Source organism: Arabidopsis lyrata (assembly GCF_000004255.2).
Source record: "Arabidopsis lyrata subsp. lyrata unplaced genomic scaffold ARALYscaffold_6, whole genome shotgun sequence".
NCBI classification, from domain to species: domain Eukaryota; kingdom Viridiplantae; phylum Streptophyta; class Magnoliopsida; order Brassicales; family Brassicaceae; genus Arabidopsis; species Arabidopsis lyrata.
In genome coordinates, this window is record NW_003302550.1 from 6,095,506 (window position 1) to 6,116,289 (window position 20,784).

Here is a 20,784-nt window from a genome sequence, read left to right on the forward strand (position 1 = left end):
TAATATTCAAATAATAATAATAATAATCTCGGAGATTAAAAAATGTTTATCCATTCACGCACATTTAAACGTTGTGGGCTGAGAAAGTAAATAGTCTGGAGAAACTTAATGGGCTAACAAAATTAAATAGGAAAAAAGAAACACATGTATGAATAACCTCAACTTCACTCTCTCGGTGATGTTCTTCAAAGTAACAACTTGTCGGATTTGATAATCTGTATCGATTCCTTGTGTTTACTTCATAAATCATCGATTGGAGCCGTCCCCGAGAATTTGAAAGCCAGAAGAAGCAAGAGAAAAAATTAAGCCTATTATTTATAAAATAAATAAATAAAAATTGAAAAACAATAAAAAAAAAAAAAAGAAAGACTGAGAAATTCGAACTGTGCACCTCTAGTTGTGGGAAGATTCCTTTAACCACTAGACTACTTAAAACCAATTTTGCAAAACTTGGGCTGATATTATATATAATTTAAAAATAGGGCCGAAAGCAAAAGCTTTTGTTCGGTTGGCCTCGTCGACGGCCATGGGTATTGCAAAACGCGGCTAAAGTGAAGAACTTTGGTCTATAGAATCACAAAAGACCTGTTCTTTCTCTGGTTCTGTTACTGTTATTTCTCGAAATGAGAGGAATTTTTCTGATTAGATTAAGGCTATCAATCTTTAGGGCTCCTGCAGTGAAATGTTTAAGATCTAGTAATGTTTTGCCTAGTTTGAGCAACACATGTATTGTTCAACATTATTTGGAACCTCCCATAGCTTGTGTGCTTCCTTTAGGTCTGTGTTCTATGTTCTCTACTTCCATAGCTGATTCAGAGCAAGTGGGATTTACTCGGAGTAACATTGAGAAGGATGATGAAAGTGAGGAAGAGATTGACCTCGATCTTGGTTTTACTATAAGTGATGATGGTGTTTCAGAGGATGTTGGGACGATTGTGAAGCTGTTGAAAAATTGTGGGAGTGACAGGAAGGAACTGAGAAACAAGCTTGAGGAATGTGATGTGAAGCCATCAAATGAATTAGTGGTGGAGATTCTTTCTCAAGTTCGTAATGATTGGGAAACTGCTTTCACTTTCTTTGTTTGGGCAGGGAAGCAGCAAGGTTATGTTCGTTCTGTTCGTGAGTATCACTCTATGATCTCGATTCTTGGTAAAATGAGGAAGTTTGATACAGCTTGGACTTTGATTGATGAGATGAGAAAGTTTAGCCCTTCTCTTGTGAACTCACAGACACTTTTGATCATGATTAGGAAGTATTGTGCGGTTCATGATGTTGGGAAAGCTATAAACACGTTCCACGCCTACAAAAGATTCAAACTTGAAATGGGGATTGATGATTTTCAGAGTTTGCTCTCTGCTCTTTGTAGATATAAGAATGTTTCTGATGCTGAGCATTTGATCTTCTGTAATAAGGATACGTATCCGTTTGACGCCAAAAGTTTCAACATAGTTCTCAATGGATGGTGTAACGTGATTGGTAGCCCACGGGAGGCTGAACGAGTCTGGATGGAGATGGGAAATGTCGGAGTCAAACACGATGTTGTGTCTTATTCAAGCATGATATCATGCTATTCGAAAGGTGGTAGCTTGAATAAGGTTCTCAAACTTTTTGATCGGATGAAGAAAGAGTCTATAGAGCCAGATAGAAAAGTGTACAACGCGGTGATTCACGCTCTTGCCAAAGCTAGTTTTGTCTCCGAGGCGAGGAATTTGATGAAGACAATGGAGGAGGAGAAAGGGATGGAGCCAAATGTTGTTACTTACAACTCTCTCATCAAACCTCTATGCAAGGCTAGAAAAACTGAAGAGGCTAAACAGGTTTTCGATGAGATGCTGGAGAAAGGACTCTTCCCAACAATCCGTACATACCATGCGTTTATGCGGATTCTAAGAACGGGAGAAGAGGTGTTTGAGCTATTAGCTAAAATGAGAAAGATGGGTTGTCAACCAACTGTGGATACATACATAATGCTGATCCGTAAGTTATGTAGGTGGCGCGATTTTGATAATGTGTTATTGTTGTGGAATGAGATGAAGGAAAAGGGCGTTGGTCCAGACCTTAGTTCATACATTGTGATGATACATGGTCTGTTCTTGAATGGTAAGATAGAAGAAGCTTATGGGTACTATAAAGAGATGAAGGAAAAGGGTATGAGACCAAATGAAAATGTTGAAGATATGATTCAAAGCTGGTTTTCAGGAAAACAATATGCAGAGCAGCGGGTAATAGATTCGAAAGGGGACGTTTCAGGAGTCGATAAAGGAGGTATTGTAAAAAAATCTGAACGAGAAAAGAACTTTCTCCAGCAGCCTGAGGTGAGAAAGGTTGTGAGAGGACATGGATATTCGTTTTGGGATGAATAGAAAAAGCTAGAGGTCAAGAAGAATCGTAGGTAGGAGAATCATCTTGAAGAGCTTTGACCAGATTAGCTAGTTCTGGTTAGGTTTTGATCATAACAGGTTAATTTTGCACTGAGGAGAGATATGGTTAGTGTTCTTGAGGAAAATTCGAAAGAGAGAGATTATATACAATAGTTTTAAAATCATATTTATATAAGAAGAAAAATCTCTCTTTTGAATTTTGAAACTGTCTATGTAGATACAAACGAAGAGCATAGCCATGTATGTGTTTCCAATATTTACAAACATACATTTTTTTTCAAGCCTAATATCAAGATTAAAATTAGAAAATACACTCTACTGTGCAAGGATAGGGAAGGTTGCAGAGAGAACTTGGTCCGACTCTAACCTTCCTTAGTGTGTTGAAGTAAAGAGAAGATGAAAGTTTTGCGTGTTCTTGTTTGCTGTCATCTTGAAGCTGAGAGAAACTTGTGGAATCTTTCTATTCTATTCTGTGATAATTTATCCAGTGACAAGTTGGTGCACTTCTTCTGTTTCTTCTTCCTGTGGAAGAAATCCTCTGTGTCCAAAACATACGAAATCTACAACACGAGATGTTATGAATCACATAAGAGCTTGATTTTGTAAACAAGAAACTCTGTACCGGTATGGTTGAAGACCAGTATCTATACTTACCTTGTAGGAAGAGCAAGACATCTTGCACTCAAGGCCATTAATTACTTGTACACCCTCCATGGCCTTGCAAGCTACTGCAAGATCATCCAGACCTGTGTATCCACGCATGTTCCTGCACACAAAAAAAGACTTGATTTTATATGTAATTAGAGTAAGGTGTGAAAGCTACTGAAACTCAATATACCTTTGTAACACAATGTCCTGTAGCTCTTTTTTCCCTGATGAGTTGGAGAGGAACTCATTTTGCAAATAACTCGCAAAAGTGGGTTCCATGGAAACTGCATAAGCCTCGGGCTTTTCAATTATGTTATCCATAAGCTGGATTGACAAACGAGATGGAGAGGAAGACTGCGTATATGAAAGAAAGAAAAAAAATAGTTGCAGGGTCAATGAATCATCAATAATCCTCAATGAAGAGATATGAGAAAGGTGAGAATTGGTTTAGGGTTCTTACACATTCCAACCGATAAATATTTTCCTCATGAAGGAGGATCCTGGCGTTATCATAATATACCGAATCAACTACCCTCCCAGGTCTCCGGGAATTCTCATACTCATACAACTGAAGAAGCTTATTGTCCATATCGTCAGCTACGACAGCTTGAAGCTGCAACAGATGGAACGAAGTCAGATTTAAAAAGGATTATAATGTCTGAAAAGTAAACATGATCAACGTAAAACCAATAAAGCGAGTGAATGTTACCTGTTTAACCAATTTGTATATCAGTTTTTCCAAGGTGAATAAAACATATGACTGGTTTCCAATAATAGCTCGGCATTCATCCTCAAACTTGGAATTTTCAGTTGAGCCATTAAGCAGACTAAACAGAGCATTCATAAACCTGCAGAACATACAGATACAAGGGTTTATGAATTCTTTTTACTGAAGTGAATAAAGAACCTGCCTAGTCTACATAGAAGCAATGGACCACTTGTATATCTACATTGATTCGGTTAAGGAATGTACCTTGCATAAGGATCTGGTGAACTAGTATCTTTTTTGTTTCTCCGTTTCATTTCACCGCCGGAGCAATATGTTTTTGCAGACAGAATTCTCTCGTACAGGATCTGGAAACAAAACCCAGTTAAAAAGAATTACTAAATCTTTTAAAGGTAAAAAATACTTTTTCAGATTTAACGTGAGAAAGCAAATCATCAGAAACGATTGCACTCACTCGATGAAGCCTGAAAAGAACATAAAAGTCGTCATTCCCGTAGAAAACTCTGGAAACTTTTTTGTTCTCATCAAGCAAAGCCGCTGCAGCTACATGCTTTGAAAGAGGCTTAACTGATAATAGAACACGTTCTGATGATGGAAACAACCCTTTGTCTTCTATAAGATGTGACTCCATTCCCTCTGCCTCTCCTTCACTTTCAGCTTTACCATCAATCTCATCATGCTCACCCTCTTCCTCCACGCCATTATCGTCCTGTGAACATTCGTCACCAATAGATTCAGTTCCCGAAGCATCCTCACCAGCTTCTGAAGCATCATCACCATCCTCATCGTCAGCGTCCTCATCATTTTCTCCTTCAGCTTCAACTGAATGTTCTGGTTTGGCAGTATCCTTCAAACCACGATCTTCATAAACAACAAAGTTGTCTTCGGAATCACCAACAGGTGATAATTCACCTTCCTCCTTCTCAATTTTGGATGGACCACCAGATTCATCATAATTACTGTTGGCTTTAGAAGTATCTGAGTGCACACCATTTGCTAAGACTATAGTTCTGCCTATATCAACTCCCTAGAGAAAAGGTCAGGAACAGTGAGAATGGTCAGAAGAATCCACAAAAAGCAGAAAAGACAAATAGGAACATATAATTAAAATGTAAAACTGAATACAGTACCTGCGTATGTTGAATGCTATCAACTTTATCTATAGCTTCACTTGGTTTGGATAAAATTCCCCGTGAACCTTGAAAATAAAAGTAAAGCACTGACACGTTAAGGTAGGTATTACAGACAAACTGAAGAAAACAAAAAAGTTCAATCCTGAAAATACCTGACGAATCTCTGCTTCCTACTTTACCATTATTGTTTTCGACCCCACTTGGGAAAGATGCACTTGACGTGGCCACTATTTCATCAACATCCCTGGATCTTTTATCGGCTCCATTTCCAATTTCTTGATCTTTTTGGGGTTTTTCAGCACAGGTGGCAACATCTTTATTAGAAGAATCACCATCCTTACAATTTTCTTTCCCTGAAGAATCCCTATTCAAAATACCAGTCCCACCATGTTTGGAGACCCCAGATGAAGCATGCTCATCTCCGTTGGTAGCTAATTTTAGTTGCCTGGAAACCAAACTAATCGCGTCAGAACTCACATTAGCCTCCCCGCTGGTAAATGCACTGTGATGCTTGGTTTCTACAACATCTTCAACAGAATCTGACCCCTTGGCCCTGGGTGCAACACCAAGCATTAGCTCCAAAAAATTAGCCCAGAGCCTCAGAACTTTACCAATCTGCTCTTTTGTAGAACATATCTCCTCACAAGAAAACTGGACTAGTTTGAACAGGTCTTCATGAATAGTTCTGTCGAGATATTCATACTCGAGGTGACGAATTATCGGTTGTCTGTAACCAGCAGAAATAGACAGAACAACATCGTCTTCTTTCTGAGACTTCTCTTTTAAGTCCTTGATTTCAGACACGAGCACTGGTATTTAACCAACAAAAAAAAAAAAGAATTATGAGAACAAATATTTAAATGCAAGATAGACCCATAACAGATGATTATAAGCAATTAAAGGTAAGGACAAGTCCGCTGATGGACTGAGCACGTTCCAAGACTTTACTTACCTTTTGCACTCAAATTCTTAGAATCTTGCTGCTTAAAATAGAAGCTGCGGTGATCAAGTGATTTGTAATGGTTTTTCGCATACACATCCGCCCAGACCACATTAAAACCTTCACGACATTTTGTCCATTCATCTTGTTTCTGCTTCAATCGAGTTAGAATTACAGGAAGTGCAGCAGCTGGATTCTTACGTATTAAGTCTGTCACGTCAAGACCATGGTCTCCATAAAGTCTCTCTATGCACCTTAAATTTAGTGCTGTATTAAGCCAATAAGAAAATGGCAAGTGTTAAGTCTAAAAGATGATGGCTTAAAGATATGGCAAGGGAGGTGGAACAGAGAGAACTACAATCACTAATATAGGTCGCTGGTAAACAAATGCCCACAGACCTGTGAAATGGTCTTCAATCCGGAAGGAGCCCTCAAAACTTATTTTCTTCTCAATGATAATATTCAACAATTCTTCTGCACTTTTGGCAGCAGATCCCACAGATTCCAACAGCATGTCCAACTCAAATCTGTAACAAGAAGCAAGTAAACAATCTTAACATACAAATTACTTAAAGACTACAAAAGCTATCATATGCGTAATACTTCATGTAAACGTACCTATCATCTTCACATCTAAACAAGCTTTCTTCATATTGGTTTCTGCGCATGTGCTTAAAAGAGTAGTCTTCACTTCCTGAAGTGACAGAAACCCAGTGATCATTTAAGACAGCAGCTCCTGATTTCTGTCTGTGTCGCACAGATGGGATTGGATACTGCAAATAAGATATAATATAAGTACAGTTAAAATGTCACTGGATGCAATATAGAACTCTGAAAATCTTATTACATCTGGAGGGAGAAGCCGGTAGCTAGGAGTGCAACTCTCGCAATTAGATAGATCAAGCTCTTGAATAGATTTCCCCATGTACTTGTCCTTGGATCGCTCTTTTTCCTTAGCAGCCTCAAGGTCACGTTTGTGTTCTCTTTCCTTTTCCTCCCCCTTCATTGATCTAGATAAATTTTCTTCACTTCTAAGTGATTCTGCAGGAAGTGTACCAAGCAGTGTTATTTATATTCCTATAACGTAGAAAACAAAGAGAAAAGTATACTCATAGACAAGAAGCTAGGAGACTGCTGCCTACTTTTGCTCATAACGCCAGCGAGGTGCTGGAAACCATCTGCACAAAAAGGATGATGATCAGAAACAGCTAGATAACTTAATTAGTAAAACGACAGTATGAAATCTCTAATACCAATACTCTCACAACGTTCGAAGAACTGATTGAACTCATCCATGAGATCAGGGAATTTTCCAAGCACATCGGAAACCTGAATGAAAGAAAGTGGCGTTAAGACAAAAATCTACCCCTATACGTATCAACACACAAGATATTTGGAGACCTACCAAATTCTGCAGATCTTTCCTTTGGATAATTCCATTGCTAAACATATTGAGACACTTCAAGAATGCTTGATAATCATCTTGGCTGCATAATCTCTCCTTAACTTTCTCACAAAACATAAATGCTTGGTTGTACATACCTAACGCAATGAAAGTACGTACAAAAAATATGATATTGTAAGTATAAGAAAACAGAAAAGACTGGTTGCACTTGAACATACTTGTTGACTGGAAAATTAGAAAACTGAAATTGTGGAGCCTTTAAAACAGAAAAGTTGTTAGTTCTCCATATATAACTAAAAGTCGCTTACTTTTTAGGTTGGTTTTCTCAGAATGTGAAGCAGGACCAGAGTAAGCTTCAAACCCCTCCATTCTTCTCGATGACTTCCTTTTCTCTGAAAAATGTTGCAAGTTATCTTGCTCTGCTTCTCCATCTTCCAAATCACGGCTTCTCCTTTCTCTATTATCCTTATCAACACGTTTCCTCTGATCTCTGTGCATCTTAACCATTGATTTATCATCATTAAGGTCAGAACGGTCAACACTATGATCACGGTCACCCCGAGAAGCAACAGTCCTTTCTCGTCGGCGATCCTGATGATGAAAAACACATCAGCAAAGAAAAGAGAGACCTGAAAACAATTTTAGAACCAGGAAGAAATATAACAAATACCATACCTTCTCCATAAACATTCGACGCACAAGAGGAGGGCCTGATCCTCGGTCATCATACCGTTGGGCTTGACTCCGAAGTAACTGGGCTTCTGTATGAGGCGCCAACGAGTCCGGTAAAAACCTAGTGAACTCTTCAAGCAAATCCGAGTGGTCCTCAAAAAGAGTAGATACCTAACAAACAGATATTAGAGCTATAAAATATCGAGAAATTTCGATGTGACAGTATAGGAGAGATATAATCACTTCAGTGTGACATTACCTCATTGTAAACCTCAGTGATGTCCTTGTTATCCTCCCGATACATATTTAAGATTTCCAGGAAAGACTTATAGACAAGTTCATCGTGCTGGAACCGTGTCTGCAGTGATTAAAAAGAAACTGATACAATGAGAAACTAGGTGTAGAGGGCACTTCAAAGATAAGGATACACGTAAGAGAAGAGAACTGCTTGACCTTAATTTTATTAACAAAGCTTATGGCTTCTTCAAATTTAACAGTTTTCTTTGGTGGAGCTTCTTCTTCATCAAGCGTTATTTCAAACCCCTTAGGCAGAAAGGTGTTAAACCCGAAAATCAAATTGTTATGCCCCTTAAACAGCTGCTTCACTCGTGCAATCACACCAGTTGTATCGGTCCTGTAAATGCAAGATGAAGAATGTTTTCAGATGCCTTGAGGCTAAAAAAAATCAATCTAACAGGAAAGAAAGATCTTACCTTTGTGCCTTAAAGTCTTTCATAACCTCAAGGAACATATCATATTTATCCCTTTGATCTTGAAACATCTCCTTTACTTCCTTTAAGTAGGTCAAAGCATCATCGGTAGTCAATTTTTGAGTGTTAATTCCCCCGTCACCAATGCTCCCACCTCCGGTACCACCGTTTCCAGGGATTGGTGATTGCCCATATCTGCGGCAAACAAGCTCTAATCACTTAGTAAATTGCAAGCAAACAATAAGTGGACAACCAGCTAACCCAGAAATCAATAGAGACATTAAAAAGATAATCTTGAACCAAAACTAGAGTCTTCTGATCTATATGTCAGAAAATTGCATGGGCTTAAAAATTAAGTTTCTTTTACCAAAGCAACACGAAGATCCAACCTATGATCACAAACAAAATCTAGAAATTTCACAAAGCCGCAAAATCTAGATTAGTAAAACTGACCAGTTCACCAACTTACCTAGAAATTCAAATACTTTTTAAAGGGAATCAAACATCACAAACACGAAAGAAAGAAAAAAAAAAAAAGCAGCATAATGTCTGATAGCTAGAGATTTGAATTTCGAAAAGGGAACTCACGATTCGCCACGAGAAGACCCCAAAGGACGTTTAAATTGAGACCCAGTTGCGTAAATATCATCCCTAATTCGCTTCATTGCTGCTCAAGTAAAACACAAAAGATCATCGATTAGGGAATTAAATTGAAAATCTGAATGTAAACCCAAAATCCCAAATTAGAAACTCCATTACTGAGAATTAAAAAAGGAAGAAAACTCAGATGAAGTTAATGAAACCTACTTTCTCGTGGTCCAGATTTCCCAGAGATATGACTCCGGGAAGAGATTAATCAGATCTCTCAAGTAAGAGCGGAATCGAGAAGAAAACACTTCCGATCAAATTCCGGCGAAACTTCAAATTCCCGAATTGTGCAAAACCCGAAGAACAATTCCGATGACAACAGAGTGAAATTCAGAAAAACAAATGAGAGATAAAGATTTTGAAGAGGAGTTGCTACGACTGAGAACGAGAAAGAGAGAGAATTTCTCGAATAATGAAGAAGAAGAAGAAACAACGACGGAATTTGTTTGCCTTTGAGGTCTCTCCCGGCACCTTCTTTAGTTGTTTCAGCGGCACCAAATTTCCTTTTTTCTATTTTTGGGCCATTAAATTTATAATGGGCTTAATAAAAGGCCGAGATTAGGCCCATTAAATAACTCCGTTAAGGTAATTAGGGTTTTTCTTCTTCATTTTCGCCGACAAAGATATATATAAAGAGGAAACAGATAAATATTACACAGAGACATCGATCTAATATGCTTTGTTACATCTTCTTTCTCCGGTTTTTCGTGTTTTTTTTTGTTCGGATTTTTGTTCAGTATTAAGATCAGGTGATGAGCAAATACTGCAACAATATGATGGAGATAATCTGTATGATTCTTAGTATTTAAGTCTCTGATGATCTTAATTTCTTTTTTCTTTTTTTTCTGAGCTTAAAGATTTATAGAAATAAGAGATGTGATGAGTAACAAATTGGTCCGTGTTTCAGATTAACCGTGACTGAGAATTTATAACCAAACTCTGATCTCAATTGTTTTATTGTTTGAATCTTCAAATTTTGCTTCTTTTTTGAAAAACAATGATAAAGTTTTGGTCTTTGGCTCTGTGATTACTTTGCCTAATTGGCAGTATACGCTATTCTGAAAAACAGAGTATGAAAGATAACTAATTTTTACTTAATGAGAGCCCAATCATATCTATTTTTTACTTGTTTTGAAACTTCTGCTATGATGATCTTTTGAATAAAATTCACATGTCAGACTTCAGAGATTTTTAAATCTATGAGAATAAACATTCATAATTCTGAGCAGAAGTAACTCAATCTGTTTCTCCATAACTAAAAAGGACCAAGCTTAACTTGTAGTAAAGCTTAGAAGACAGAAAAAGTCGAACTTTAGGATCGAATGTATATACAAAGCACACGTACTCGATTAAATTTAAATGTCACAACCATTTGTGTAAAACCATGTACCCTTAATGAGAACCAATTTGATATTTCAGTCTGATTCATAATGCAATAGTCTCTTGTAGTGAAGGAACTTAGCTTCTTGTTCCTCAATCCTCATTATCAAGAGTTATTTCATACCCCTTAGGCAAAAAGGTATTAAACCCGAGAATCAAATTGTTATGACCCTTAAGTAGCTCCTTCACTCGTGCAATCAAACCAGAAGTATGGATCCTATAAATGCAAGATGAAGAATGTTTTCAGATGCCTTGAGGCTAAAATAATCAATCTGATAGGAAAGAAAGATCTTACCTTTGCTCTTTAAAGTCGTTCATAACCTCAAGGAACATATCATATTTGTCCCTTTGATCTTGAAACGTCCTCTTTACTTCCATTAAGTAGGTCAAAGCATCATCTGTGCTCAATCTCTGAGTGTTAACTCCCCTGTCCCCAATGATCCCTCCTCTGTTGTCACCGTTTCCAGGTACTGGAGATTGCCCACATCTGCCCCAAACAAGCTCTAACCATTGAAGTAAATTTCACTCAAACAATGAATAAACGTAACTTCCTGATCTAAATGTCATATTATTTCATGGGCTTAAAATTAAGTTTCTTTGTCAAGCAACCAAAGATCCAACCTATGATCACCAACTAAATCTAGAAACTCACTAAGAACATATCAAATTTGTCCTTTTGATTCTTGAAACGTATCTTTTATTTCCAAAAAGTGATCAATAATTCTCATTAAACAAGAAAAAAAGTGAAATTATTCATCATTATGCGTCAAAACAAGCCACGATCACAAATAAAATCGAGATAAGCCACATTTCAAGATTAGTAAACCAACCAAATCTTTTGCCAAGAACCAACTAGTTTAACAGCAGAAATACGAAACTCTCTGTGTGCTCATCGCTAAAATCTCGAATATTGAAAAGAGAACTCACGATTCGTTTGGAGGGGAGCCCAATGGAGGTTTAACTTGTGACCCAGAACCGTCAATTTCATCTCCAATCCGCTTCATTGCTGATAAAGAATTATGGGGAAAAAAGTTATTGCAAGCCGAAGAGAAACCAAGAATCACGATGATGTCAAAGAGACTCACTTTCAAAGAGATTACAGTGGGAGCAAAATCGAGAAGAAACACTTCGATCAGCGACGATTTCAGGCGGAACCTAGAAGAAGTGTTGCCATGACAAATAGAGCAAAACGGAATTAAAAAAGAGGAATGAGAGACATTTTTTCAGATGAAGAAGAACGCGCCAAATAAACCGTCTGTTTGTAACTTATTTGGGCCTATAGTCCATTATGTGCCGAATATAGGCCCATTTATGTTAAAAAAAAATACAACTGGCCCATTTAAGTATTCATTAGGATCAATTCTTTTCTTTACTTTTTTTTTTTTTTTTTGTAACAACTACATTATGTATTATCTTTAGACCAAATGTGATCATAGTTTAAAGCTATATAAAGAGGGCTTCTTTCATCTCTGAAGTTATGTAGAATATGATCATTGAAGCTTTTTTATTATTTTTGTTTTGTATCGTTATTGTATCAGTTAATGAGCAAACACTGACATTGATAAGATGGAGAAAATTTGTGATTTTTAGTATTTAACACTAAATGATGATCTCAATATAGTTCTTTTTTCAATCTTTGATTTAGGCTTCTTGTTATAAACCAATGCTAAAATTAATTTTGGTCTTTGGCTCTGTGAGTATAAGTAGTTCACCTAAATAATAATAATCCATACATGTGAGCAGAAGTAGAAATATATCTAAGGAAGATAAAATCATGACAACAAATTTAAGTGTACGTAAAGAAAATATAAAAGGTCATATTTTATTGTAGTGAAACGTTTTCTGATGCATGGATTACAAAGAAACGTACTTGATAATAAACCATCAAAAATTGAATAGAGAGTATAGTTTAGAGATTTTGATATTAATATCATTTGTGTAATAACCATGACAAGAAATTTCAATAGTCTCTTGCGGTGGAGCTAGTAGAGGCTTCTACGTCACCATCAAGAATTATCTTATCTCCAAGTGGCAAAAAGGTGTTAAATCCGATAATTAAATTTTTGTGCTCCTTAAATAACTTCTTCAATCGAGCATACAAAGTAGATTGATCAATCCTGTAAATGCAAGAAATTCTATAAGCAAAACTCATCAAAACCTTAAGGCTAAACCAAAAAAAAAAACATCAAGATCTTACCTTTTAGCCTTAAAATTAAACATAAGCATACGGAACATATCATAATTTTCCCTTTGATCACGAAACGTATCTTTCACTTGCCAAATGTATGCCAGAGCATCACTAGTGGTCTTCCCTCCATGCCTGCACCAAAACCAAAAGACCAAAGACAGACATATAACATGTTCCTACAGATTCATATAATAAAGAAAACTATAACACTTAGCCCACAAACCAAAACAAGATCTACGAGATCAGTCACATGTTCTGAAAGTTGAAAAATCATCTTTACACAAGCAACAAGTAGATAAAATTATTCATCATTATGCGTCAAAAACAACCCACGATCACCAACACACTTCAAGATTAGGAAACTAACCTTAGAGACATTTGAACGTCTATTTCATCAGGAGTCGGCTCCATTTCTGTCGGACTAATCAAAACATCAACAATTAGAGAGATTATGCTTACAATTAACCTTTTATCAAAAAAAAAAAAATATGAAACAAATCAATCAGATCTTTGAAGTGAGAGCAGAATCGAGAAGAAGAAACAATTCAATCACCAAAGGTTATGCTTACATTATGAAATATCTAGGCATTTCCGATGTAGCGTTGCGACTTGTGATGAGAATAGTGCAAAATCAGGAATGACGTACGAGATATAAATACAGGCGCCAAATGGTGCCATCTCTTCGTAACTTATTTGGGTTTATAATATATAATGGGCTTTTATAGGCCGAGGTTAGGCCTTATTTAAGTATTCATCTGTTCTTCTTCTTTGTTTTAATTTAATTTACGTTTTTTTTTTTTGTTACAGTATCAGTTGAGCAAAATACTGCCACAATTGGCCCGTGTTTCAGATTAACCGTGACTGAGAATTTATAACCAAACTCTGATCTCAATTGTTTATTTTTGCAACTGGCTCAATTAAGTTGCATTCATTAGGCTCTTTTTCCTTACTTTTTTTTTTTTTGTAACATCTACTCAATTTATTATCTTTAGGAACAAATGTGATCATAGTGTAAAGCTATATAAAGAGGCCTTCTTCCATCTCTGAAGTTATGTAATATACACTCTTTTTTTTACAGATAAAAAATAAACATTAAAAATAGGAATAAATTCTTTTTTTTAAAAAAATTTTTGTATTGGATTGTTATAGTATCAGTTGCTGAGAAAATATTGCAACAGTATGATGGAGAACATCTTTGTGTGTTTTAGTGTTTGTATTGTAACAGCATACTATGATCTCAATACCGTTCTTTTTTCAATCTTTGATCTTGGCTTCTCGTTATTACTTATAAAACAATGCTAACATTTTGGTCTTTGTTGGCTCAATGACAAAAAGAATTTCCTACTTACTGAATTAATGCCAATCATATATTTCTTTTGAAACTTTTGCAATGACGTTATTTTGAATACTATAAATTCATATGTCAGATTTCAGAAGTTGTTTTCATTAAGAATAAAAAAGAAGATATTTATGTTTTTACTATTATTGGTAAAGAAATTAAATTCATGACAAATATTGAAAGTGGACGTAAAGAAGATAGAAAAAGGTCAACCTTTATTGTATAGTGAAATGTTTCCACATACATGGCAAAGCAAACGTACTCGAAAAACCATCAAGAACTGAACAGAGAGACTAATTTAGAGATTTTGATCGTATCACTTAGAGTAATAAAACTATGACAAAAAAAATTTCAATAGTTTCTTGCGGTGGAGATAAAAGAGTCTTCTACGTCATCATCAAGAGTTATCTTGTATCCAGGTGGCAAAAAGGTGTTAAATCCGATAATTAATTCGTTGTGCCCCTTAAACAACTCCTTCAATCGAGCAAATGCAGTATAATGACGAATCCTGTATATGCAAGAAATTCTTTAAGCAAGCTCATCAAAACCTTATAGGTAAACCAAAAAAAAAAACAATCAGGATCTTACCTTCGTGCCCTCAAATCTGACATAACCCTAATGAACATATCATATTTTTCCCTTTGGTCATGAAACGTATCTTTCACTTCCTTAAAGTATGCTCTACATTCAGCCATAACTTCCCTTTCTTCTCCATGCCTACACCAAACCCAAAAGACCAATAGAGACAGACATGAACATGTTCCTACACAGTCACGTAATAAAGAAAAGACACTATTTGCCCACAAGCCAAAAGAAGAACTCAGAGAGTCGCATGTTTTGAAAGTTTAAAATACTCTTTACACAAGCAAGTAGATCAAAATTCTTCATTGTACGTCAAAAACATCCCACGATCACACCAGCACACTTCAAAATTAGGAAACTAACCTTCGAGGCCTTGGAACGTCTACTTCATCAGGAGTCCGCTCCATTGCTGCCGGAATAAACAAAAGATCAACAATTAGAGAGGTTACTTGGAAAGATATGGAATAAATCAATCAGATCTTTGAAGTGAGAGCAGAATAGAGAAGAAGAAACACTTCGATCACCGAAGATTATACATACATAAACCAGAAAATTTTCTAGGCAAATCCGATGAAGCGTTGTGATTTGGCTCTCTTCTCATCGCAAGTCGCAACGCATGACAAACAAGTTATAAATAAAGGCGCCAAAGGGTGCCGTCTCTTCGGAACGTTGTTGGGCCTACAATAACTATTGGGCTTTATAGGCCGAGGTTCTTCTTCTTTGTTTTAAATCTTACGTTTTTTTTTGGTTGCAGTATCAGTTGATGAGCAAAATACTGCCACAATTGGTCCGTGTTTCAGATTAACCGTGACTGAGAATTTTAGACCAAACACTGATCTCAATTGTTTATTTGTCAGTATTCGATTTGGGTTCTTGTTAAATTAAAGAATGGGGGCAAGCTTTGAATGAGAGCCATTGCAATTGTTTATATATTTTTCTGTGACATTTTACTAATATTTGATAAGCTTCTGACTTCTGCTATGATGATTTTTCGAATAAATAAGATATTTCCAAAACATTGGATACAGTCTAATTCAAACCAAATCTTTGCCACTAGTCAGTCACATGGAAAGAGAAGTGACCATCAATAGGTCATGTAATTTGCACTTAGTCACATGGGTGTATATCTATAAATTTCAAACAATAATATCAATGTGAGTTAATGAATCATGTATCAAATCAACTCGAAAGCAATAATATCAATGAAACACCAATATTTTAGTCACAATAGTCAGGTAACTTCATCATGACAAATAAAAGGACATGACTAAAATGTGACAAACCTATAAAATTGCCAAATTGGTATGACGTTGGAAAAGATCAAACTTTAGGTCGGCAATAGAAGACAAATTCAATAATCAATGATCTTGCCGAAATTTCGGCACTTTCTCAAAGGAAGAAAGTCCAAAAAAGATATCTATACAAACATCAAGGTATCCGATCATCATCACACACTCCCTTTTGTGTAAAACACCACGTAAACCATCTCTCTGACATAACTCTAATTTACCATTACCTGCATTGCCGTGGTCTGAAATTCTCAGTTGATAACAAATAGGTTATGAGTTTCTCGACCCGTTTAGCTCCAAGACCTGGTTTAATAACCGAAGTATCACCAATCATTGCACACGGATCGCTCCCGTTTTCCCTCGTACCAATACACCAACCACCCGGAGTGACCATCCCATGACTCCGCGACAAGAGTTCCGAATCAATCTTATCGAGAACAGGCTCATCTCTACGGAATTTCCTAGCAAAAGGAGCGTTACTGTCCACCATTCTCTGGAAATCATCTACTGTGAGATGGTGAGGGTGTTGCTTTGGAGGATTGTCCCATGAGATGAAATGTAAGTCACTGTTTACTGTTGTGTTAGTAAACTCCCGAGCATTGCAAATCACCGTGTGGAAGTAACCTTCTGGTGATGAAAGGAAGTTTGCGTAATACATTAGAACAATTCGAGGAAGATTGTCCCATCCCCATATGAAATAATCCACAAAAGGTCGAGATAACATCATCCACGCAGATCCTATAAACAACATCAAGAACCATTATATCACATCAATATCTACACATAAAGAGTGTAACAAAAGGATCCTACATTTAAGGAACACTCTACATTTAGACATTCCCATTATGTTAATAACCCAAAACAGGAAAGATTTATGAAAAACGAAATCACCTGTGAAGAGTTTGAAAGCTGTAGGCATACTTCTCTTCTGTGAAACCCAGAAAACATCTGCTTTCTTTGACATATATAAACCAGGATCAATAATTATCGGCTTTGCTCGATGAGACCTACACAAGTTTTTTTCAAAAATCTCAGAGAAAGTTGTCAAAAACGAAATGTTGTAATGTAGCTACTATACTCACTCTTTCCAACCAATGTTGCTCGTATGATCGATGAAATTGAGATCTCGAGGAAGATACGAAAACGTATGCAACAGATCTGGAATCGAATCGACATAAACCTCAAATGATTGAACAAAAAACAATAAACAGAGTTTGAGATTATAAGATTAAGCTATGGATCTAATTTCGTTACCATCTTGTGTAACGAGAGGATAATCAGAAGCACTTAGATTGATGAACCAATCCCAATCTCCACCTTCACGAAGCAAAATCGCTGCAGCGTGAAGCGTATTAGCCACCATAGTTGGACCACGATAAGTGACGAAATTAGCCTTAACAATCATCCGAACATTTTGAAATCTCTGAAACAGAGTTTGATTCGCTACAAAACCACTGAGATCCAATCGTTCCTCTGGTGAAGATTCCCGATCGAGATGAACAACGTACTGGTTGTTCGGATGGTAAAGCGCCAATAAAGTACGTTTCAGCATCTGACCGTCACCGGAGGAGCCGGAGATTAGATACGCGAGACGTGGCGGCGGCGGAGGAGAGACTGAGACGGAGACTGAGACGGATACTGGATTTATCTTGGATTCGACGAAGACGGAGGATCTAAATCCGTAGACTGAAAAGGGAATCAAACGAGTTTGACCAGAAGAAGAAGCTAAGTTCGTTAGCAATAAGAGAAACAGAGAACAAATGGATCCGATTGCTAATGGAAGAATCCATTTCCGGTCTAGAGATTGTTGCTGGTGACGAACTTGCATGTAATAGCTCTTCAATTTCTTCATATTCGAAGCTTCATCAATTACAGAAGAATCACTCTCAGATGGATTCTTCTTCTTCAGTGGTTGTGGCTAGAGAGACTTGAGAGAGAGTCAAGTGTACGAATTACGATATGGAGAAGATGAATGAAGAATTGGTGTGTTTTTGTTTGTTTGTTGGTCTGTTCTTTTTGTATGTTTCAATTTTATTATATTAAAAAACAAATTGTTTTCAACAGTGTTTTTTGTTCTGCTAAATTTTATCCGATTTATGTATGTGATTGTATTTTATGATTTGGGTTATTTACAATGATTTAATATCATTATATTATGTTTTATCTAAAATATCCAATATTTAATGAAAACGTGTTCTATATTTTGTAAATCCATTTGTTTTATCTGATACTACTATTTAACTACATTTTATCCCAGTCAAAGTTTATTCTTGTGAAGATAAATATATTATTGGAGTTATAGTAAATGGTCATTTTTTATCTTTTAATTTTTGTAGTAAGTATAAAATAATTGTTGCTTAAAAAACGATACATTTTGGTAGTAGGAGTATGGAAAGCATTTAACTGGTCTTCCAAGTTTATTCTGTTTCCATTAAAGTTATTGACTTTTTAATGACTTTTGTCAGACTATTAGGCTGACTAAATCAGCTTCTTAAACACGCAAGGCTTAATGGGCTTTAAATCTATGAAAGCCCTCACTGAAACACGTAAAGCCCACATATAAAAAATCAACGAAGGGGGATGAATCAAAAAGTCGAACAAATCAAAGGCCTCTATCGGCCTTTAAATGATCACATCCAAAGACCCAAACCTATGAGATTGATTTTCGTAATTTATGCTAATTTTTTTGGCTCGATAAAGTCTAAACTAAAGAAAATGTTGAAACGAAAGTAAATGATTGCAGAAATTATCCAGAGAGTCTAAATCGTATTTTACTTTTCATATAGTAAAAATTATATTTTTATCTACATATTGAGAAAGGGGAGAAAAGCCTACAAGAGAATTAAGAGTAATAAGAATTCAGACGAGAGAGTAAGTACAAAAAAACTATTATTCTCTGTAGAGACTGGTTCATCCCCAAAGTGGAAAGATCTACGGAAATGGGAAGTCATCTTTCTTCGTCATAGATTGAGATGCACTGTTAATTAAAAAAAAAAACAGCATTAGTACAAAATATTAGTAGGAAGGTATCGTATAATTTATAAATAAAAAAAGTGTAAACTGATACATGCCATTTTAGGCCAAAAGTCTAGTTTCTTGGTCCCACGTATTCTTCCTATAAATGTATACTATACTAGTATAATGTGGTCTATTAATCTTTAGACTAGTCACTAAGTTTTAACTAATCAAAGAAATATTATCGACTATGTTAAAACTTTGGCAACTACCAACTGAAAGAAAAAAAAAAAAAAAAACAGTAGTCAACTCTATATACGATGCATATAACTATGCTTTTAATTAATTTGATCAGAATTAGCCAATGTTTGATTTTATGAATGAAGAAGGAACACTGATATCTTTTTCTTTATGGCATTGTATTAAAGTTTCTTTACAATAATTACTTCAAGTTTTAATCATATAATTAAATAGTGCAAATAATAGAATAAGGAAATCGGAAAACGTACCACTTGTCACCGGAATCTTGAGCTTCCGAGAAAGATCTTTCCTCATCAGTAAGGAATTCAGAAAGCTCTCTCGGGATATCATTGTTACGAGGAGCACCACCGAGTTGTTCTTGTTCCAACGCTTCGTTGGCATTTGCATTATCAGGGCTCGAACCGAGATTGTTCGTATTGGGAAGAAACTGTTGGGCGTTGTTGTTAGGCGCTCCCTCTAACGGCGTCGTCTCGGTCACACACTCCTCGTATGCGAAATTACCACAATACCCTCCCATGCCCAAGAAATCGATCGTTCCATCGTTAGCGGGAACTCTCGTGAAGTCGTCGTTGTTTGCGTTGAGGTTTCGAGAAGGATTTATTAGCTCTGACTCGACGGAGACGGCGGGATAAAAGAAGTTGGCGGCGGCAGAGGGATGAAAGAAGTTGTTGGCGGCGGGATAAAAGAAGTTGGCGGCGGCAGAGGGATGAAAGAAGTTGTTGGCGGCGGTGGGATTGAAGAAAGCGGAGCTTGGATTGGATGCGGCGACGACGGCGGTGAGTAGAGAACGGGTGCGAAGTAGTTCAGCGTTGAGGAGTGCGATTTGGTTTTGTAGATATAAAATGACTCCGTAACAGCCATCGACGGGGAATTGAGAGCGCACGTTGGATTCGTAAATAATCGATTTCATTGCGTCTCCTCGTTCCTCCGGCGCCAAATTTTCGAGATTTTCTACCACACGGCGGACGCCGAATTGACGGTGAACGTTTTGGAAATCTTGATATCGTCCCACCGGAAAATGAAGACGAAAGATACAGTCCGGTGTGCAACGACGGCGTTGGTGCTTGCAAGCGACGCATGGTTCGATGTTACCGCCGTAATTTACGCCGGAAGAACCTTGCGATGTCATCAAGATGATGACTGATGTGAGAATCAAGAAGAAAACGAGTCTGTTACGCATCATCATCATCGCCGATTTGGTTTTTTTTTTTTTGTTTCTGTTTGTTTGTTGAGTTGGAAAAAAAAAGATTGAAACGAGTATTTATAGAGAACAGAGTGAAGCAAGAAGAATAAAGAGAGAGATTTTATTATTATAATTATGAATTAAAAAGCTTCTCTAATAACAAATGTCGTTAGAATTTTTGTCACTGTCACTTTCTTAAGAATTTTAATCGTTTATGCCCCTCCTATTTTTTATTATATTTTTTATTTTTCTTTTAATACAAAATCTATTTAGAACTTCCTAAAAGGAACACCGTAAACAAAAAATCACTTATAGTTTTTGAATAGTTTTGTGGGTCGGTGAC

General features: G+C 36.5%; 7 protein-coding genes across 9 annotated transcripts; 1 reads left to right on the forward strand and 6 right to left on the reverse strand.

The window, feature by feature from the left end:
• The first annotated feature begins 377 nt into the window (after positions 1-377).
• LOC9307714 (pentatricopeptide repeat-containing protein At5g15010, mitochondrial) lies at positions 378-2,668 on the forward strand. The gene has a single exon (XM_002871599.2). The coding sequence runs from the start codon at positions 624-626 to the stop codon at positions 2,361-2,363; it is 1,740 nt and encodes a 579-aa protein (XP_002871645.2). The 5' UTR covers positions 378-623; the 3' UTR covers positions 2,364-2,668.
• Positions 2,529-9,737, reverse strand: LOC9307715 (paired amphipathic helix protein Sin3-like 2). 2 transcript variants are annotated; one of them, XM_021021134.1, is made up of 23 exons: positions 9,424-9,737; positions 9,205-9,283; positions 8,620-8,811; positions 8,360-8,540; positions 8,166-8,264; positions 7,910-8,077; positions 7,543-7,825; positions 7,235-7,371; positions 7,083-7,158; positions 6,972-7,007; positions 6,677-6,870; positions 6,448-6,602; positions 6,229-6,356; positions 5,842-6,096; positions 5,069-5,698; positions 4,887-4,954; positions 4,211-4,783; positions 4,003-4,103; positions 3,739-3,877; positions 3,490-3,642; positions 3,220-3,383; positions 3,036-3,147; positions 2,529-2,941 (listed from the first exon to the last, which is right to left on the reverse strand). In XM_021021134.1, exons 2-23 carry the CDS (start codon positions 9,279-9,281, stop codon positions 2,807-2,809), a joined length of 4,056 nt encoding a protein of 1,351 aa, XP_020876793.1. In that variant the 5' UTR covers positions 9,282-9,283; positions 9,424-9,737; the 3' UTR covers positions 2,529-2,806. The 2 variants fall into 2 exon arrangements, with proteins under 2 accessions (XP_020876793.1, XP_020876792.1); XM_021021133.1 differs by having other exon boundaries at positions 5,042-5,698; positions 9,424-9,736.
• Positions 9,738-9,947: 210 nt separating this feature from the next.
• On the reverse strand, positions 9,948-12,089 carry LOC9309770 (paired amphipathic helix protein Sin3-like 2). 2 transcript variants are annotated; one of them, XM_021022845.1, is made up of 4 exons: positions 11,730-12,089; positions 11,572-11,650; positions 10,940-11,131; positions 9,948-10,861 (listed from the first exon to the last, which is right to left on the reverse strand). In XM_021022845.1, exons 2-4 carry the CDS (start codon positions 11,646-11,648, stop codon positions 10,738-10,740), a joined length of 393 nt encoding a protein of 130 aa, XP_020878504.1. In that variant the 5' UTR covers positions 11,649-11,650; positions 11,730-12,089; the 3' UTR covers positions 9,948-10,737. The 2 variants fall into 2 exon arrangements, with proteins under 2 accessions (XP_020878504.1, XP_002873702.1); XM_002873656.2 differs by lacking the exon at positions 11,730-12,089 and having other exon boundaries at positions 11,572-11,723.
• Positions 12,090-12,115: 26 nt separating this feature from the next.
• Positions 12,116-13,943, reverse strand: LOC9309771 (paired amphipathic helix protein Sin3-like 2). Its single transcript, XM_002873657.2, has 4 exons — positions 13,402-13,943; positions 13,200-13,253; positions 12,842-12,964; positions 12,116-12,761 (listed from the first exon to the last, which is right to left on the reverse strand). The coding sequence occupies exons 1-4, from the start codon at positions 13,419-13,421 to the stop codon at positions 12,605-12,607; spliced, it is 354 nt and encodes a 117-aa protein (XP_002873703.2). The 5' UTR covers positions 13,422-13,943; the 3' UTR covers positions 12,116-12,604.
• Positions 13,944-14,367: 424 nt separating this feature from the next.
• Positions 14,368-15,399, reverse strand: LOC9309772 (paired amphipathic helix protein Sin3-like 2). Its single transcript, XM_002873658.2, has 4 exons — positions 15,294-15,399; positions 15,117-15,162; positions 14,760-14,888; positions 14,368-14,679 (listed from the first exon to the last, which is right to left on the reverse strand). The coding sequence occupies exons 1-4, from the start codon at positions 15,352-15,354 to the stop codon at positions 14,523-14,525; spliced, it is 393 nt and encodes a 130-aa protein (XP_002873704.2). The 5' UTR covers positions 15,355-15,399; the 3' UTR covers positions 14,368-14,522.
• A 664-nt stretch (positions 15,400-16,063) lies between these two features.
• Positions 16,064-18,108, reverse strand: LOC9309773 (beta-glucuronosyltransferase GlcAT14B). Its single transcript, XM_021022846.1, has 4 exons — positions 17,297-18,108; positions 17,125-17,200; positions 16,934-17,049; positions 16,064-16,780 (listed from the first exon to the last, which is right to left on the reverse strand). The coding sequence occupies exons 1-4, from the start codon at positions 17,892-17,894 to the stop codon at positions 16,266-16,268; spliced, it is 1,305 nt and encodes a 434-aa protein (XP_020878505.1). The 5' UTR covers positions 17,895-18,108; the 3' UTR covers positions 16,064-16,265.
• A 688-nt stretch (positions 18,109-18,796) lies between these two features.
• On the reverse strand, positions 18,797-20,502 carry LOC9309774 (LOB domain-containing protein 6). Its single transcript, XM_002873660.2, has 2 exons — positions 19,507-20,502; positions 18,797-19,019 (listed from the first exon to the last, which is right to left on the reverse strand). Exons 1-2 carry the CDS (start codon positions 20,445-20,447, stop codon positions 18,974-18,976), a joined length of 987 nt encoding a protein of 328 aa, XP_002873706.1. The 5' UTR covers positions 20,448-20,502; the 3' UTR covers positions 18,797-18,973.
• Between the last annotated feature and the right edge of the window lie 282 nt (positions 20,503-20,784).

Bases quoted from the DNA above. Each gene is read 5' to 3' on its own strand.
- LOC9307714 (XM_002871599.2), top strand. From the start codon at position 624: ATGAGAGGAATTTTTCTGATTAGATTAAGGCTATCAATCTTTAGGGCT.
- LOC9307715 (XM_021021133.1), bottom strand. From the start codon at position 9,281: ATGAAGCGAATTAGGGATGATATTTACGCAACTGGGTCTCAATTTAAA. The intron at 8,812-9,204 runs GTGAGTTCCCTT...TGTTTGCCGCAG, and splicing joins GGGTCTTCTCGTGGCGAATC to ATATGGGCAATCACCAATCC. The intron at 4,784-4,886 runs GTACTGTATTCA...CCTTTTCTCTAG, and splicing joins ATAGCATTCAACATACGCAG to GGAGTTGATATAGGCAGAAC.
- LOC9309770 (XM_021022845.1), bottom strand. From the start codon at position 11,648: ATGAAGCGGATTGGAGATGAAATTGACGGTTCTGGGTCACAAGTTAAA. The intron at 11,132-11,571 runs GTGAGTTCTCTT...TGTTTGGGGCAG, and splicing joins GGCTCCCCTCCAAACGAATC to ATGTGGGCAATCTCCAGTAC. The intron at 10,862-10,939 runs GTAAGATCTTTC...TTGCATTTATAG, and splicing joins AACGACTTTAAAGAGCAAAG to GATCCATACTTCTGGTTTGA.
- LOC9309771 (XM_002873657.2), bottom strand. From the start codon at position 13,421: ATGCCTAGATATTTCATAAT. The intron at 13,254-13,401 runs GTAAGCATAACC...TGTTTTGATTAG, and splicing joins ATGCCTAGATATTTCATAAT to TCCGACAGAAATGGAGCCGA. The intron at 12,762-12,841 runs GTAAGATCTTGA...TTGCATTTACAG, and splicing joins TTTAATTTTAAGGCTAAAAG to GATTGATCAATCTACTTTGT.
- LOC9309772 (XM_002873658.2), bottom strand. From the start codon at position 15,354: ATGAGAAGAGAGCCAAATCACAACGCTTCATCGGATTTGCCTAGAAAA. The intron at 14,889-15,116 runs GTTAGTTTCCTA...GGTTTGGTGTAG, and splicing joins GACGTTCCAAGGCCTCGAAG to GCATGGAGAAGAAAGGGAAG. The intron at 14,680-14,759 runs GTAAGATCCTGA...TTGCATATACAG, and splicing joins TCAGATTTGAGGGCACGAAG to GATTCGTCATTATACTGCAT.
- LOC9309773 (XM_021022846.1), bottom strand. From the start codon at position 17,894: ATGAAGAAATTGAAGAGCTATTACATGCAAGTTCGTCACCAGCAACAA. The intron at 17,201-17,296 runs GTAACGAAATTA...ATTCGATTCCAG, and splicing joins TCCTCTCGTTACACAAGATG to ATCTGTTGCATACGTTTTCG. The intron at 17,050-17,124 runs GTGAGTATAGTA...AAACTTGTGTAG, and splicing joins AGCAACATTGGTTGGAAAGA to GTCTCATCGAGCAAAGCCGA.
- LOC9309774 (XM_002873660.2), bottom strand. From the start codon at position 20,447: ATGATGATGATGCGTAACAGACTCGTTTTCTTCTTGATTCTCACATCA. The intron at 19,020-19,506 runs GTACGTTTTCCG...TTTAATTAACAG, and splicing joins CAAGATTCCGGTGACAAGTG to TGCATCTCAATCTATGACGA.